This window comes from Euleptes europaea, chromosome 2 (genome assembly GCF_029931775.1).
Source record: "Euleptes europaea isolate rEulEur1 chromosome 2, rEulEur1.hap1, whole genome shotgun sequence".
Classification (NCBI taxonomy): Eukaryota; Metazoa; Chordata; class Lepidosauria; order Squamata; family Sphaerodactylidae; genus Euleptes; species Euleptes europaea.
In genome coordinates this window covers 103,681,144-103,700,037 of record NC_079313.1, presented here as the reverse complement: position 1 = coordinate 103,700,037, position 18,894 = coordinate 103,681,144, and the positions used below count along the sequence as shown (strand labels likewise).

At 41.8% G+C, this 18,894-nt stretch overlaps 1 protein-coding gene across 4 annotated transcripts in view; it reads left to right on the top strand.

Moving 5' to 3' along the window:
- Positions 1-13,103, top strand: part of LOC130473926 (RNA-binding protein 12-like) — a 60,651-nt gene extending 47,548 nt beyond the window's left edge. For all 4 annotated transcript variants that reach the window (XM_056845572.1, XM_056845573.1, XM_056845569.1 and 1 more), the window contains 9 exons: positions 2,624-2,722; positions 4,860-4,946; positions 5,052-5,111; positions 6,130-6,263; positions 6,672-6,726; positions 7,591-7,642; positions 9,198-9,331; positions 9,880-10,116; positions 12,931-13,103. In XM_056845572.1, the coding sequence (XP_056701550.1) occupies positions 2,624-2,722; positions 4,860-4,946; positions 5,052-5,111; positions 6,130-6,263; positions 6,672-6,726; positions 7,591-7,642; positions 9,198-9,331; positions 9,880-10,116; positions 12,931-13,047 (975 nt within the window). In that variant the 3' untranslated portion in view covers positions 13,048-13,103. The remainder of the gene's footprint in view (positions 1-2,623; positions 2,723-4,859; positions 4,947-5,051; positions 5,112-6,129; positions 6,264-6,671; positions 6,727-7,590; positions 7,643-9,197; positions 9,332-9,879; positions 10,117-12,930) is intronic.
- Positions 13,104-18,894: the final 5,791 nt, after the last annotated feature.

Genomic DNA, 18,894 nt, shown 5'->3' with positions numbered 1-18,894 from the left:
AGGAGCGACTCCACAGCCCATTGGAAACAATAGAAACCAGCCAGAGAGAGACTCACTGACCCACAGTTAACTCCACACGAAGTTGGCATCCGGTGAAAACAGTAGAAAGCACAGTGCCACACAGAGGCAATCAAGCCCACCCCCAGCAGAACAGGAAAACCCACCCCCCTTTGGCTTCCCACACACACACACACACACACAGAATCCCCCTCACATACACACGCACAGGAAAAAAATTATAGAGAAAAGCCCCCAAATGGGTCTTACTGTGGATGTCTTCTTCTCTTCCATCAGGAGCAGGGACTGGGAGTCAGGACTCAGGAGTAATCCAATACGATTCTAGCAGACTCACACACACATACTCTCTGGCCATTTATGCAAGGGAGGCTTTGCCTTGGATTTGCCGCTCTCTAGATGCACATTAAGGATTGCCTGCTGCCATTCATTCCAATGGGTGGATGGAGGGGGGGACCCCATAACTCAGGATTAATTGCCTTTTAGTCAGACCCCCGGGTCGGGGTAATGGTGCGGGCCAACTGCTGAGGCAACCAGACCCCCGGGCCGAGGTAATGGTACTGCCCAACTGCCGAGGCAACCAGACCCCCGAGCCGGGGTAATGGTACGGCCCAACGCGAATGTGTTTTCAAAGGCTGTATTCCAATGGGCAGATGGGGGGGGCCTTCCAGGCCCCATAACTCGGGACCCCCTGACCCAATCTTCACAAAACTTGGGGGTTCTTGCAAGAAGGGTCCCCTCAAGCTACACTGAAAGTGTGGGACCTCTACCTCCAAACATGCCCCCCCAGAGCCGCAGAAAGCCGCAAATGTGCACATGCAACCCCCCCACAGGGATCTCTCTCTCACACAAACAGACACTCTCTCTCCCCAGGCCATGCAGCAGCTGGGCTCACGCACTCAACTGCAACTGGCCAGAAGAAGACCCAGCTTGGCCACCATTGGCCGCGGGAGAATGCTGCTAGTTGCTTACAAACTGACGGTTATGCTGCTGATTCGGAGCCCCCGAATTTGCTGAATTTATTCGACGTTCGCCTGAACTCGCCAAATTCGGCTCCTCGTTTTCCCGCCTTTTTTTAAATTCGGCTCTATCCGAACCGGAAACCACCGAATCAGGGGAAATTCAGCTGTTTTTCAGTTTGGAACGAACCGAATCGACAGCCCTAGTGGAATTGTTTTCGCTTCGGGATGCACTGGCTCTCAGAATACTGAAATTAAATCTGCGCAGGACAAAATAAGTGATGCTGGTTGGTTAGTTATGTGATCGCGGGAACTGAAAGGCCTACCTGTTAACTGATGGGCTGGTCCCCCTGCCTGGGTTAATCAGATCTGCAACTTGGAGATACTCTTGTCACCAGTTCAGTGATTCTCGAAGGATGGCCAGAATTGCATTTTACTTACATTTGGTGAGGAAGCAGTAGGTTTTTTTCTTAGTTGTGCTGAAAGGGTGGCTTTTTTTAGTAGTAATTAATGGAGACTATGTCAGATGTACACTATTGCCTCATGCTGTTTTTTCCCAGAGGATTGCAGTCTTAAGCATGCTTCATTGAATGTTGGCTGCATAGATAGCAATAGGACTTGCACAGCATTCAAGAAAATGTATTTAGAAGAAGGAAGTCAACCCCTCTTGCATGAAAGAAGCAAAAGCTTGCTTGTGTGCGGTAATACCTGCCAATTTTTTCTTGCTGCTGGAGTGCCCAATTGGCATCCTGTGTGTTCTTGAGAGTCTCCTGACCCTGAGAAATGGCTTGCTCTGCACTGGGCAGAAGCAGCTGGCAGATCTCTTCTTCTCAGTCACTCTGTTCATGGAGGGGGTTAAATCCAGTGTGTTGTATTTTCATTGTGTTGCAGATGAGCAAGTACAAGAGAATAGTGAAAAACACCTTTACTTAAAAGTACAACCTTCATTCAGATGTCTAGAGTCCCAGATGCATAGCAGTGTTGGGTCTTATATTCCTTCTATTCCTAACACTGCATACTAATTCAGTGACTTAATATGGACACTCTGGTCACATTTCATTTGACTTTTGAGAATGAGCTTTGCAGGTTTATGCATGATATTTTCAGGAAAGCCTATTCATGCAAAGTTCTTAAAACAAATAAGAACTTTGGCTTATATAGTTCAGTCTTAACATATTTACATGTTAAGGCTCCTTTTTGCCTTTTGGGTTTTCGTGTGTGTGTGTGCTATCTTATAGTTCCTACAACTTTTTCTTAAAAGTTCTTCTTACAAAGGGCACGCTCAAGGCTTAGTTTTTGCTTCCCTGTTTCAGTTGGGTGCTTTATTTTCTATAACTGAATTATCTCTCACTTTAGCCTTGGAGTAGCCCTCTCTCTGTTTTTTATCTTGCTTTGCATATGAACTGCTGTTTCATTGCAAACTAAACAGGTGCGTACCTCAATCTTTCCTCAAGGACTCACATTTGGGTTATCTCTCTTGCTATCAGGTATCAGTTAGTGATATGGATGACAGCAGCAGTTCAGATTTGATAGGGGAATTCACATGCGTCACTGCAAAGCTGTTGGAAGCAAGAGACCACGTGGTGAGCAGCAGTATTTCTTATTGTAAAATTCTCTTTGTCCATTTCCTACTGTTTCTTTCCTTGCAGGTGAATTGTGCAGATTATGATAGCGATGGGTCACATGATTTGATAGGCAGTTTTGAAACTAGCCTGTCCCAACTACAGAAGGCAGGTGGCAGCTCTCCGGTGAGCTTTTACTTTTACCTTCTTTTACTCATTAGTGTGGGTGGGTGGGTCCCAATGTGGTGCCTGTGGGTGCCATACTGCCTGCTGACACCTTTCTTGGTGCCAACCAAGTGTTTTTTAGAAAGTGGGTGGGTTCAGGTGGGGCTCTTGCCTAACAGAGCTCTTGATAGGTAGTGCAGAATAAATTGCTTTAGTGGCAGCTGAAACCACAGCAGTGGTTTTCTCTCACTCCTCTTTCCCAGTGTATTTTTTTAAGTTACCCCTCATATTCCCTGCATGTAGACTTCCCCTGGGTGTATGGTTGGCTCCGCCTCCTGTGGCAGCCATTTAGTAGTTGACTCCACCTTCTGGGGCAGCCATTGTGTAGTTGTGCCCACCACCCTGTGTCAGAGTTACAAAGACACCCTCAAACTAAAAAAACTTGGAGACCTCTGCATTAGAGGTACCCAGTGCTTATTGTAGAGATTTGGTAGTGAATTCCATTCACGTTCATTTGTCTATTGAGGCACACAAGTCAGTAAATAGCATTCAATATGGTATAGTTCCCCACAGGATTTGAGTTTAGTTGTTCCTTCTAAAAACATTTAACATGTCTTAATTCCTATTCTATGTACCAGCAATCATAGAAGGGCTAAAATGGAATAAGAGCGTAATATGCAAAAAGAATTAGCAGGTGTTTGAGTTGTATGGCAGATTTAGTGCTCACTATTGTAGATCCAATTTCTGTGCATTGGTGTAGATTTTCTGTATGTGTGGTGGTGGGTGGCCTGGCTGTCCAGTAGACTTTAAGACAGATTCTGCTGTGTCCACAGAGCAAGACTCTTGATTTTTATCCTGTCACTCTTTTGACCTAGTGTGATTCCTCACAAGGTTTTTGCCCCAATTTTAATGCTGTTGGGAAATGGTTTTTTTCTGCTTCCCCACAGCATTGTGCTGTATTCGATCACCTCCTGGAGTTTCCCCAGATTTTCTCTGTATCTTTTGCAAACCTGATTTGCTCCAAAGTTTTGGGAAAGATCACAGCAAAATCATGTAGGGTGGAAAAGTTCGGGTTTTCCTGGTTCTGCCCACATAGCAACTATTTTCCCCCACTGTATCCATTTTTTCTCCATACTGCAGAGAATTTTTCTTTTTTAATCGGTGATTTAATAGTGTTATATCGATAAACCATTATACCAAAATATGCACCGGGTTCTCCAAGTTCCCAATTTTCATTGGAAAAAAAAATCTCTAGCCCCTTTCCTTGCAGAGATAAATGGGGAAAAAGCATATCCCCACAAAGAAATGAGCTAGAGCAGGGGTGTCAAACATAAGGTCTGTGGGATGGATCCGGCCCCTTAAGAGCTCTTATCTGGGCAGCCGAGGCAGCCACCCCTCCCAGTCTCGATCTGGGCTGGTGAGGCATGGCCCGGCCTGACCAAGTAATGTTTCTGTAATATCCAGCCCTCGTAACAATTCAGTTCAACACCCCTGAGCTAGAGACTTACCTTTTTAATGAAAGCTAGGAGCATAGAGAACCTAATAAAATTTAATAGAACAGTATTTCAGAACACTGTTGTTACTACACTGTACCAGGGAAACCAAACAAGCCTGTCCCCATGTGGAAAACAGCATAAATAGAGAGTCTCTGTTCTTTACTTGTGTTATCCCTTATCAAGCTCTGCTCTTCATCAGAGACTCATTTATCAGTTTGAGAGGCTAGCACTCTGTAGGTGAGTACTTCACGTTTAATTGAGCCTCAGAGCAGTGCTAATCTCATAATTAAAAAGACATAACTAGGTTTTGTACAGGTCTGACAGACACCTGAAAACTGCTGCAATTTATTTGACAGCCATTAGTGTTAGATCTAATTAATGAGTGTGTTTTTTTTATTGAGATTTATATCCTAAAAGACTAGACAAATATTCATAGATCTGTTTTCTGTGACAAATCACAGTCTGTTTGCATATACATTTAGTAAGGAGGAAGTGGTAAAGATGTTAAAATCGCTCCACTTTTGTCCCTGAAAAAAGGTTACCCCCCCCCCTTGGCCCAAAATGTTGATGCTTTGCAAAAGTAATACTTTGGCTTCTGTTGACAGTATAAATTCTTTGATTTCCTCAGCAATTTTTCTGTTACATGTTTTGCTGCCCTACAGGTAGAATTTGAGTGTATTCACCCTGAAAAGAAGAGAAAGAAAAAGAGCTATAAGAATTCTGGCATTGTTAGAGTGAAATCCTGCAAGGTAAGAACATTTCTTGCAAAGGGACTGGCTACTCTATCACTGTGGGGAAGAAGTTGTAATAGTTACTGTTTGGGTATTTGTTTCTTTTCTTTCTTTCTTTTTTAGATCGAAACAGAATACTCTTTCTTGGATTACATCATGGGAGGCTGCCAGATTAATTTCACTGTGAGTTGGTCATCTATTTAAATGACTTTCGTTTCTAATTTAAGACCACAGTTGAAGCATTTATCTGACCCAGTGATAAGGCCACAGTTATTTGTAATGGACCAAAGCTGGTTTGTTAGAATGGCAACCTGATGCTTGGCCAAGATGTTCATAGCTGTCATTGAATGTTGCTAATTATTTCTGTGTAGTCACACATTTTATACAAACAGTCCAATCCTGGGTGGGGGGTTAGATCTACCTCCTCAGTCTTCCCAGCCTCAAAAAAAGGAAAATAAACTAAAAAACACACACACACAACCCATAATCAGCCCATTGAAATCAACTGAGCTATGCCATCAAAAAAGATGGTGTAGCCACGCCACTGCGTGAAGAGACGTTCCCAGAGTGGAAGGGGTTAGGAAGCAGCTGCTAAGAGCAGATCTGCCCCCAGGAACGCCCTGGGAATGCCTTCCAAGGCGCCGGTGCAGGGACTTGCACTGCTGGAACACTGACAGGAGGCAGCACTGGCGCCTGAGCCCTGCACCGCTGCATTGTGTCCCAGTGCCAATGTGGATGCCACCTGTGATGCCGTTAAGTGCCTCTTATCCCGGGTTAAATTGGCACTTACACCGCCGCTAGGTCACACCGGCTTCTAAGGAGCTTTGGTTCCCCTCTTTAGGATTGCAGCCAAAGGAGGCATGTGGACTGGATCCAAAGGTTCTGTTCCACTAATGGTGGAGCCTTCCACTGGAACAGAATTCCTTCAACTGGCAGAAGGCTCCCAGAATCAGAGAAACACTCCATCATTAGAAAAAGAGAATTTTGGATCCCGTCCTGGTACCTTCTTCAACTTTGAGGCTGCTGATGCTTGACTTAAGAACTCAAAACCTCACATAATCTTGGTTGCATTTTGCATTGGTGCTCATCATGCTTGAATGCAAATTGCTTTAATAATGGGCTGCCTTTGGTCATCCTTTTCTGGAAAAAAACAGTCGTTTACTTACTTGTATTCTGTATTTTATTCTTTTTATTTGTTCAGGTGGGTATAGATTTCACTGGTTCCAACGGTGATCCAAAGTCTCCTGATTCTCTTCACTACATCAGTCCAAATGGGATAAATGAATATCTTACCGCCATCTGGGCTGTGGGGAACGTGGTCCAGGATTATGATACGTATGTTAAGCCACATTTAGTTGATCTAGCTGCAAACTTCTAACAGAGTTGTAGGCTATGAGTTGTGTTACATATTTCTTCATCCTATTGACCTAAACATCTTATAGCTGACTATTTAATTTTTGGACTGTGATTGAGTGGTACATGCAATAGACTGTAATTCTTGTGAGAGTAAAGGACTGTTTCTCATTCTGAATCACTGTGCAGAAGCTGCAGGAATTCCTATTTTAATAGTTGCTAACCTTTCCTGTGGATTGGTTGTGGCTCAGGAATGCAGCTTCTTCCTGCAGGAAGAGCCAAAAATACGGGAACAGAATTTAAATTGTGTTCATTTTACTGAATCTGTACTGAAGACAAATGAAGATAACATATCTGATCTACTCCCCCCTCTCCTTTTTTTCCTTTCAGAGATAAATTGTTCCCTGCCTTTGGGTTTGGCGCTCAGGTTCCTCCAGACTGGAAGGTGAGTTTCTTAATTCACATATTTTATTGTTATTCAGGAGTGGCCATCTTAGCCTTTATAGAGAGCAATAGTAAGACTCCCATTGCAGCTTTAAGACTGGTCTAATTTTTTAAAATTAAAGAGCATGATACCTCATCAGAGACTAGTGGGGCTGTTAGCTGCAAGCTAGGAAAATCAGCTGATGGAACATTTACACAAGAACAAACTTTGAAAGGAACATTGATCAATAAAGATGATGTGTCAAGGACACAAAAACAAAGTTACTATCAGCTCTAATAGTGTAAGAAAAAACTACAATCCCTGATAGCTCTTAATTAATGGAATCAGATTTCTGGGTAAATTCCTGTTCCTCTGCCACTTATTTCATATGACTATCTGAATACATCTGTTTGAAGATGGCTACTCTGAGGCTTCTGATAGAACAATGAGGGTGGCTAAAACTTTCACCTTCAACAGGCTTCTTTGAGCTTTGTCCAACTTACAGCCATTTACTTTTTCTCTGAAACCAACCCTGTCTGAGGAACACAGACTGCTTGTGGACATTGCCTGTAAGATTAAACAATGCTGTCACATGTGTGAATGCTCCACGTGCAGTGAAAACCGACACTGGGTCATCTGGACAGTGTAGCTGTTGTTGATCAGTGGGCCTAATTGGCACCTTGTTTTGATGCCTGAGCTCGTGTCTTGATGCGATTACACTGTTATCTCAGTCTCTAAGTTAAGGGGTTATTTGTATGCTGTAAATGGTTTACCTCCCACTGAGAGCTGAAGGTGTTTACAAGACACCTGTTGCTTCTTTTTATGCTATTTGTTTTTAAGCACTCTGGTTATATTTGACTGCAACTGATTTGTTGATTTCCTCAGGTGTCACATGAATTTGCACTGAACTTTAATTCTGCAAATCCCTACTGTCAAGGTCAGTTCAGTAATGATTTCTCCAGTAACAGTTTGGTAAATAGTGAGGCTTGTGGTATCATCTTAATATACAAATGGAGCCATGGTTCTTTTTAGAGATTCTGTCAAGATTGCCGGGGGGCGGGTAGGGGGTGGAACAAAGTCTAAGGGTTGGATCCAGCCATCTTTTTTGGCCAGTCTTGCCCATTTCTCTTCTCCTTATGGCATTTATCCATACAGGTCCCATAATTCCCAGCACAGCCTTTACAGGGGTCAAAGGGAGATCCCCCTTCTCCATTTTTCATCAGCCGAAAACCTGGTTAGATATTTTAAAACAGAGTACACTAAAAATCAAAACTGTTGCACTGTTATTAGGCACAACTGCCTTACAGGTACCAAAAAGAGATAGAGCATGAGAGAAGGTGGAGGAAAAAAGATTAGCTGACACGAAGAAAGGCACTAACATGGACTTCCTGACATAGCCAAGACATAATAGACTTCCAGGCATCCTTCTGCTTCTGCACCAAGGGACCTGTCCTATCTTCCCTCTCCCCAAAAACCTTCGCTTTCTTAAAAATGAAGCTTTAAAATTTTCAGGATTAATCAGTCTGTGCCTGATGTGTAGTGCATGTAAAGCATGCGCTAATTATACAAAACACATGGGTTAAAATTGTTAATGATGAAATTTGGGGGAAAGCTTTGTGGTCTTACCTTTTTAAATAAAGTAGATGGGGCTTTGAGCAGTATTGCTGTTTATAGTGGCATTGCTATTAGCATTCATGAGTAGTGGTTTTTGAGACACAAAGGCTGTGCAGTCCTAAGTACACTTTTCTGGGAGTAAGCACCACTGAAATGGGTCTTGCCTTTTAGTAGATCTGCATTATTTCCCAATACGTTGGAATCTGGATGGAGATGAGTAATTGCTTGACAATCTATATTTAATATAAATACACACTGTATTTAGTATAAATGCTCCTGTTTTAATTCTAGCAACTCTTTAAAACATTATACAAGATTCAGGTACAAACACCTTTCTTGATGGATAAACATCTTGAGTTCTGACCTGGATAGTCCAGGCTAGCCTGATCTCATCAGATATCGGAGGACAAACAGGGTTGGTCCTGGTTAGTATTTGGATGGGAGACCACCAAGGAACTCCAGGGTTGTGAAGCCAGACACAGAGCTGGGGGAAGGTGCTGGTGGCCCCAGGGCGAAGAGAAATGTGCTGGATGGAGTGCGTGGTGCCCACAGAAAAAAAGCTAGGGAGAGCAGCAGCCGACCTGAGTTGCGGGTGGTGTGCGCACCATCCAGGCCGCTGGTGCCCTCTCTCTCCTTGCTCCCAAGGCAAGTGCCCCCACCAGACCCCCCTAAGATCTGGCCCTATGTGAGGCAGCGACAGGTAATGGGAAACCACCTCTGAATGTCTCTTATCTTGAGAGCCCTACTGGGTCTCCATAAGTCAGCTGTGACTTGATGGCAAACATCTTGATTCTTCTGCAGCAATGCCATTTGTAAGCAGTATTTATGTGCACAAATATCCAGACTTATGCAGTAATTCTTGCTGTTTCACATTTCAGGAATCCAAGGAATTGTAGATGCCTATCGCCAGGCACTGCCACAAGTTCGTCTCTATGGGCCAACAAACTTTTCTCCTATCATAAACCATGTTGCTAGTTTTGCTGCTCATTCCGCTCAGCAAACTACTGCTTCTGTGAGTCTTTTCACTTGAATCCTTTTTGATGCTTTTACTTTTATATAATGGAGGATTTTACTTTTATGTAGTGAAGACTGATGGGAAAGATTTTGTAAGAAAGCTGTCTGTGAGCAAATAGAAAAATAAAAAACAGGGACTCTGTTTCATCCTCCAGACTCTTCCAACACAGCAGGGTGTAGTGGTAAAGAGTGGTGGTTTGGAGGGGTGGACTTTAATCTGGAGAACCAGGTTTGATTCCCCACTCCTCCACATGAGCGGCAGATGCTAATCTGGTGAACTGGGTTGGTTTCCCCACTCCTACACATGAAGCTAGCTGGGTGACCTTGGGCTAGTCATACGCTCAGCCCCACCTACCTCACAAGGTGTCTGTTGTGGGGAGGGGAAGGTGATTGTAAGCTGGTTTGATTCTCCCTTAAGTGGTAGAGAAAGTCAGCATATAAAAACCAACTCTTCTTCTCCTCCTCCTCCTTTTTGAGCTTTTATTACAATTGTTTTTGCCTATGTTTTGAAGTTGAGCTTTCACTGACAGATCTGATTCCTTGCAGCAATACTACGTCTTGCTGATAATCACAGATGGAGAGATCACCGATCTGGACCAAACCCGGCAAGCCATTGTGAATGCCTCCAAGCTGCCCATGTCTATTATTATAATTGGAGTTGGCAGTGCTGAGTTTAAGGCCATGGAATTCCTGGATGGAGATGACGGTGTCCTAAAGTCCTTGACAGGGGAACCGGCTGCACGTGATATTGTTCAGTTTGTGCCTTTCAGAAAATTCCAGAATGTAAGTTGGGGACTTCCTAATCCTACTGCCAAATGATGATGCTTTAGTAGCAGAGAATTTCCTTAATCGTTTAAAATATATAATTTTATAGTTGTTATATAGGGTCAAGAGTTGGCCAGTTGAGGGGGTGTGGCTCAGTGGTAGAGCATCTGCTTGGCATGCAGAAGATCCCAGGTTCAATCCCCGGCATCTCAAAGGGACTAGGCAAGGAGGTCATGTGAAAGACCTCAGCATGAGACCCTGGAGAGCTGCTGCTGGTCTGAGTAGACAATACTGACTTTGATGGACCAAGGTTCTGATGCAGTATAAGGCAGCTTCATGTGAGTGTTGGACTAGAGCTGAAGAAATCTAGGTTCAAATCCCCACTGAGCTATGAAGGTACCTGGGTGGCTTTGGGTTAGTTGCAGGCTCTCAGTCCAGTGTACCAGACAAGTTTGTTCTGAGGATTGGATGGAGAATGGGAGAACCTTTTATGTTTAGATGAACTATTTGGATGAAGGATGGGAGAAGAAAAATGTATTAAGAGAACAAGAAAGAGTTGGGGGTAAGGAGCTCTTAAGATTCGATTTTGTGTTTAGAAAGAAATTGATGTAAGAAATGTTTGTGTACAGGACTCTGCAGATCCTCTCTAGTGCTTCACTTAATATTCTTTCTGTCCTTTAGCTAGATGTTAGTGAAATACTTGTTGATTCAGTAGTAATCAGAGGGCATAGATTTACTGTATCTACTGTAAATGAAACCTTTGTGTTTGCAGGGCTTCATAAATTTGGTTCCAGAGTTGTAATAGATTAGGGTATATTGTAATTGGTAGTCAAGATTTTAAAAACACCAGGTTGCTGGAAAGCTCTGGTTGCACTTGGTGAGACAGTGGCTGTATCTCAAGATAATAACCAGAAGGCTCTTGAAACTCAGTCAGTTATTGCATCTGGCTTCTGACAGTAGCAGACAAAATGTGGCCAGTCTGACCATGGTTACCTGATGGGGGGGAGGGGGTAAACGCTGTCCTGTGGGAATTCTCTTGCTCACATTAAGCATAATTAATTGGCGTTAGTATTGGTGCACAGGTAGTGGAAACACTGCCTCAGCACAGACATTAGGTGTGGCTAATGCTAATTAGGATTAATTTTTGACCAGAGTTTGAACCTTGATTGCAAAGTCTAGATGAAAAGATTGCTATGGCTATCCATGATTAGTGTCAGTGTAGGTGTAACATTACACCATGGATGACACAAGAAGAAGGGGAAGCAGCTTGCAGCTTATCCCCCCCTCCGGTTCTCTTAACCATGCTTTAAAAATTGGGGGGTGATTACGGTTGCCAGGTCCCCCCTAGCCACCAACAAGGGACAGGGAGGCAGGGTTGCCAGATCCAGGCTGGAAAACACCTGGAGCTTTGGAAATGGGGAGGACAAAGACCTCAGTGGGATACGATGCCATAGAGTCCACCCTCCAAAGCATCCATTTTCTCCAGGAGAGTTGATCTCTGCAGTCTGGAGATGAGCTGTAATTCCAGGGGATCCCCAGGCCCCACCTGGAGGCTGGCATCCCTAGGGGTGGTAAATCTACTTCAGGTTCTAGTATTTTGCTGTATACAGGAAGTCTTATATTTTAAATACCTTACTTAATAGGAAATGCCCCTTGTCAATTTCAAGCGATTTATACTCACTGCCAATTTGTTTCTGGGCAGAATACAAAGTGCTGGTTGTAAACTTCAAAGTCCTCACCAGCTTGTGAATAGGGCACTTGCAGAACCACCCACTACCACTTTAGCCTTCCTATCCACTGAGATCTGCCTTTGAAGCCTTTTTCTCTGTGTGGAAGACAGTTGAGTGAGAATCAGAGCCTGTTGATCAGGTTACTCCCTCTCCACAGCAGTTCACCTGGCGCCAAGCTTGTTGAACTTTGGGCATAAGGCAAAAACACTTCTTGTTCTCTAAACATGTTTGCTGAGTCTGGTAATTTTATTTTGTTTTTGGGTGTAATTATGGTAGGCTTGAAAAGGAATGCTGCTGCTGCTTGCATTTTAAATTACTAAAAGTACTTTTAACTATTGGGATTACTGCTGGTCTCAGGTTTCTTTATACTTTCTTATATGCTTTTATATTTTGATTGTTTGAGATCTGATTGAGATTTGTCTTGGGAGCAATGCTTAAGAGTTTAGGAGATAAATGTTTTAAATAACATTGTGAACAGTTGATAAAAATAACTTCCAAACACAGCTTTGGAAAACAGTGGTTCCTCCCAGTGTATTGTCACATTTTATCAGTATAGCTGCTCAGTACAGCATTCTCCAGGTTCAAATCAAAGAACTTTTGGGAAAGTGTCCAGATCGTTTCTGAAACATTTTATGCTTATTGATGTCACTAGCTGCATCGTTCAGTAAGGAATATGAATGGAGTCCAGTCCTTTCATGACATCAAAACCAGCTATTTTCTGGTTAAAGCCATTCCTCTGTACCTGTTGGTTTTTCTTGACCCTCTAATGCCTATGATGAAAGACCTGAATATTATGCTTTCCAAAAGGGTGAAATCATTGGGCAGGACTACAATATATGGATAGCTTAGCTCTTTCATTTTGCATTACTAACACTTATTGCTTGGTACTGAAACTTCCTTAAAGCAGCATCTTCTGCTTTCTTCTTTTAAAATTATTATTGTATCACTTTTTAAATGAAAACGAAGAATGTTCCACAGTGAGTCTAATTTTTGTTTTCAGAAGGGCTTACTTGTCTTCCATTTTTCCTTGTATTTGTGGGACATAAGATACAGGAGTTTCTGAGCATGTGATTTCTTTATACTTGCTCTTTGTTCTCTGCAGGCTCCTCGTGAGGCTCTTTCCCAGACAGTCTTGGCTGAAGTTCCTAAGCAGCTGGTGTCCTACTTCAAGATGGTTGGCCTTGCCCCTGTGAAATTACCTTCAGAAAAACCAACATAAAGCAAATGCTGTTGTTTTCATTCACAAAGGGAAAGAAGAGTCTTGTATCTGCCACTCTGTGAACAACAAATTAATAGTCCTATTCCTTTGGGAATGTATTGTATCTCAAGTAATCTACGTATATACTAGGAAAGATATATTTGCAGGCAATATATTATTAGTGTTCTTGGCTATTTGGAAAGTAATGAGCATCTCAGATCACTTACTATGGCCAGAAATGTTTGCATTCTGTACACTTGCACATGCTTTGCGACCAGGGTCAGATTAACCAGTATGCTGGTAAGGCTTTAAGTCTTCCATTTCCCAGCTCAACCACAAAGTTAATTCTGTGATCTTAGGGCAATCACTGTCTCTCAGCCTAACCTAGAATGGAGGGGGGGCATGTGTACATTGGAGGAATATAATAAAGCTATTTTTAATGGCTGGAAGGATTAATAAGGCACTTTAAAATTTATTGTGTGAAAATTACACATTACAAGAACATCATGTATTAAATTACAAGAACATCATGTATGTCAGTTATTTTGTGATATTCCAGGTTGCCAATTTTTTTGGGAGCATTCTGGATGCCATCCACTAAGAAACACAGTCTTGCAGGTTTCCCTCTATTTTGAAATGTATTGGAAATATAGTTACAGTAATTTTTCCATTATATATGCCTATAGATGCATACGTTATACTCTTATATGCTGTTATATAGTTTCTCCTGTCTGAAGGAGAAGCATTTCCTATCTTGATATAGTCCAAAAATGCTTCTATTGCCTTAATTTCTATTGCGCCTTTATAGAATGCCAAGGAGTTTAAATTACCATTATTTTTTTTACAAAGAAATCTTAAACTTCCGTTCTAAAAACCAAATTCAAATCAATATTTTCTTATTCTGGTGCTGTTTACATTCAATCTCATAGCTGTTTTCCAAGGGCATTTTGGTCAGTGTATTTCAAGCACATGAAATCAATGTAGTTCCCCAATTTATCAGCTAAAAACTACAGGGGGAAAATAAATGCCGCCGTCTCCTGTTTTGCTTAAGCAGTTGCTGTGACAGCTATTCCTGGACAATCAAGGAATGAACTTTTTTTTTTAAATTATCTCTTACCCCTATGGCTTCATTTGCGCCAAAATCTTGAGTGCCTGTTTTATACAATAATGCCTAGAGGAGGATAGAAGAGCAACTTCATGAAGCAAGAGTTTGTGATAGATTCTTTTGTGATAGATTCCATCTGTATTTTGGAAAATGCATTCCACTTTTTAATGAGTTGCCTGCCCTTATTTTTTGGAGATAGTCACTTTAACATGCAGTATAAATCTCTGCTAGATTAGAATACAATAGTAATATATTGAGAATTTTAATGTTTAATTGTAACAAATGTTATTGACATTTTGCCAAAATGCCAAATTCTGTTAAGGTTAAATCTCAGCATAAATTTATGCCGAGCAAAAAAGTCAGTGATCATCTGAGGCTGCTGTTTGACCCATACTGAAGTATTCTCTCATTCACCAATTTAATATGTCACCTTGGGTGCCTCAAATCATAGATGTTTAAATTACAAATTATTTATCATTTTTTGCTGTCAGGTCTTAGAGTTCCATAGTTCAGCGTGTGCTGAATCTTGCAGACGCCTTGAAAAATGGTACTGCTTCCAGTATAATTTCTGGTGAGATATTTAGTTCATTCCTAAGGCCTGGTTTCTAGATAGTACAGTAAACTGGATTTTTAAATATTAGAATGGGTTCGGCTGCTTCTGACTACAGGTTGGGAGCATTCCACATCTTTAGGGCACCCTTGCATAAAACAAAAAACTCCCTGCAAATAGAAAATTAGCATAAAGAGGAACAAGCTAGGCTAGAATTTTCCTCCCAGGTGAGCTAGCTAGGGCACAGAGTGTTTTTCTGAATTAAAATGGGAGGCGCATTTTATTCAACTTTTAGAAAGAGAGAGAGGTGTATTTTTCAGTCAGCTTGATGATAATTGAGCAGTCATAGCTTGCGATTACAGGATGGTTTGGTCCAACCTGCTTTTCTGCTGGTAAAGAAAGCAAGGAAATGTTCTCTTTGGCCACTTACCAAAAAAAAAACCAGTTCTTAAAATCATGAGACTAAATCCATACAAGTCAAGTGGGACAAGGGCTGTAGTAGGAAGGGGAACTTCACAAGATGGAGTCAAAAAGCTGGCTAGATCCAACAGTTTTATCTGGAAATACACTGGATCAAATTGGAAAGGGAATCTGGTGCATTAGGGGGATGATAGTATGTGTGTGAATGAATAAGGCTTGGGTGGGGGGCATGTTTAATCACAGCGCCCATCTATTGCACTGCTTGATTTGGGTGACTAATGGAAAAAAAGAAAATATGCTGCTTTTCTTGTGCACTGCAAATTCCATTAAAATCTCTATTAAACTTTAAGTGCCTCCTTCATTCTCTGATTAGAATAAAACTTCTCAGGTATGGATCATACGTTTCAATGGAAAATAGGTTGAAAATACATTAATGCAGGGATTTAATTGAAATAGCTAACATGGATCAAGGGAAAAGTGTAGCTGCTTACTTAGAAACTGGTGCTGGTATAGATTGAATTTTTGGGCCCGCCATTCTCAAACAGCTGAGAATTGGCCAAGATTTAATGCATGTCTGTCACTAGCATAACTTCTGTGCATTCTGGAGCTTGTATCTAGATGACACAAACAGAAGGAAAATGAAACCGGATCCCAAGGGCAATGTAAAGATTAACAAAATTTATTCCAGCATAATTTTTATTCCAGCATAAATTGTGTTAGTATTTGATGTGCCGCTCCTGCTACTGTATTTTGCTGCCACAGCCACCCATCTGGAACTACAAACAAAAGGAGCAGAATATATAAATGTTGAAAGGGATAACTTGGATTCATTGATGGCAGCTAGCCCTCTGGATCTGAATTTCATACAATTAATATCGCGGGGTGGGGTGAACAAACACACCTTTAAGTAATGAACTTTCACCAACATGTTTCAAAACACAATGTTTGGTTGGACACCAGTAGATCTAGCTTCAAGACCTAAGATCACTGGCATTGATTTCACATAGTGCAAGTATGATCATCTTTGCTGTTTGAATAGTCATATTCCACAGTGTTTTAAATGTGTCTACTGCTGGAAATGTTTTCCACTATATTGCTTTCACTCAGAAATGAATTCTTAAAGAACCAATTGGATTATTTTTAAATTAGCAAATAATAAAAAAATATCACTACTAAAAGTAGTGATGAAGAGATTCCAGAGTTTTATGATGCTTTAATAAGCAGTCATCTCTGACATGATTCTGGCATAGTTGTGGCAATATTTGTAATTTTTACTAGTTGTAATGGGTACTTAAGTGTTGATTTTAATTGGATGTGTGATTGTCATGACTTTCCTGTCCACTAGAGGTACTGACACTCTAGTTATGCTCTCAGCTTGTGACTCATTCTAGAGGGCGCAACTACACAATACATGGGGAGTCTATTGAAAATAACTCCTAATACCCTACCCCCCCCCCCCGCAACACACACACAATCAGGCGTACAGGAGCCTGATTTAGATTGGAACTTCAAGGAGAAGGTAGATGAGTTTTTACCCTGCACAGTTTTCCATGTATGAAAGGGCTCTGGGGAGCTGCTATTTGCCCCATTGTGGCAAACATACTGGGGAAAAAATGCTGGGAGCTGTGTTCACGGAACTCCAAGCGTCTCATGTAGCTGAGCCTTTAGTCAGATCAGATTCAATTACTTCTGTTTGCTTTTGATCTGACTCATATGGCTGCTTTCCTCTGATTTGTGCCTCTAGTCTGACTTTGGGAGTGGTTGGAATGCAGTTTCACAGCATATTTGTTGCTTGTAGGTGCTTTGAGGGGTAGATTCCTATAAATAAATCTACCTTCTTTCCAGCCTATGCAACAGACCTTGGAAATTTGTTGCTACGTAAGTCAGACTAGTGTAACATAAAACTCCAGCAGCTACCTCTACTAGGAAATGGTATTCACACTATCCTGAATCTTTTAAGGCAGCAAAAGCCATGCAAACGTTGGTTTTAGCAGGCAGGAGAAGCTTCAACTCATAAAAACATACATATGCACAAAGAGACAGTGGTTCCAGTGATGAAAAAATGGCCACTATAAACTCGGTGGTATAATATATGAATATAATCTATTCCCTTCTCTAAACTGATTATCTACAACTTGCAGTTTTGTGTGTCATGAAAAGACAATCTTGTCATCTGGTTGCATGCAAACATGAATAGACTGCTAGTAGACACATGAAGGTGCTTTATACAAATCCTGTACATTCACTTCCTCTGCACATTGGCTGAACACAGCAGACATGAGCATGCTTTCACCTCCACATGATTGCTGGCTTATGAGCGTGGTGCATATGTGGGAAGGCAGAGTCCTCATGTACTCTTCTCCCTGTGATTGGCAACTTTTGGAAAGCAGTGTCCCCCATCATGGGGAAGGAGCATATGTTTGCCCACTGCCTCTACCATGCTCATGAGCCGGCGATTATGCAGAGGCCAGAGCATTGTATGTCCACTTTCATTTTCTACACATCGACTGAATGTGCGGAGAGGTTGTGTGAACGGGGCTGAATCAGGCCATGTCAGAAACTCTGAAAAGTCTCTGCTCTTTCACATCACGATTACCTGATCCCTTTCAGATGGAGGCAACAGGATTGAACCTGGGACTGTCTGCTTGCAAAAACAAATGCTCTGCCACTGAGTCATGCCCCTCCACTAGGGATAGTAGCAAAGGTGAAGGTGGTTTTGTGATGTTAGAACTTATGTTTCAGTCTTTCCCCATTTTTGTTAGACCCATATAACCCTTCCTTCCCCAGGCCAAAACTTCCTTAAGCCTGGGTCCACCAGGAGACTTCACTCAGACGATTACATCCAGACATGGAACTGAGAGATAATAAGTTCTTGTAGGTTATCTGGGCTGTGTGACCGTGGTCTTGGTATTTTCTTTCCTGACGTTTCGCCAGCAGCTGAAAGAAAATACAAAGACCACAGTCACACAGCCCAGATAACCTACAAGAACCAATGAACTCTGACTGTGAAAGCCTTCGACAATATTTTGAGAGATAATAATTTTTTCATAATTGGACAGTGAGTCCATGGATGAAGCAGGTTTGGAACCATGTGTGTCAAATCAGACTCGTGGTTTTCTTCTGGATCACTGTAGATAGCTTATTGTGGAAGGTCCCAGTATGAGAAAACCTAATGCTACCCTGCCTTCAACAAATCACATAAATTTTGCGTGATAATTTTAGAATCCATCATGTAATTGATGTCTCTAGACATTTTTTTAAACTTGGAATCCACCATGTAGCAATTACTAATCTCTTAATGTTATATGAATAAAGCAACGTGTTAAACCTACCTTAAAGCATGTTGAAACCTGGATATAAGCAAGCTTTCTGGTCACTCACTTCCTTGTTTGCAGTTGTTTAGCATAGGTACAAGAGCAAACTCCCAATACTGCCCTCTTTCTCCTAATCACTCACACACCCCTGAGCTTTGCTTTTAGCCATCTTCCAGAGTGTGAGTGTGTTTGAGCCAGGAATGTGAAAAAAATACCCTTAGGCAGTCATTCCACACCGCATATAAATCATAGCTAACTGATTCTTATGAGAAAGGGTGTGTTGAGAGAGTATGTATAATAAAAAGTGGTTACCCAGAGCAGTCCCAGAACAGCACAAACATTTCCTTGGGGGAGGGGTAGTTACATTCCAGGAGGTTGATAGGTGGGTGAGCGGTCATCAGGAATAATCTGGAAGGCTAAAAATATACTTAACAAAAGGGATAATAAGAATATTTCTACTTGATGCCTTTGTAAAGCAA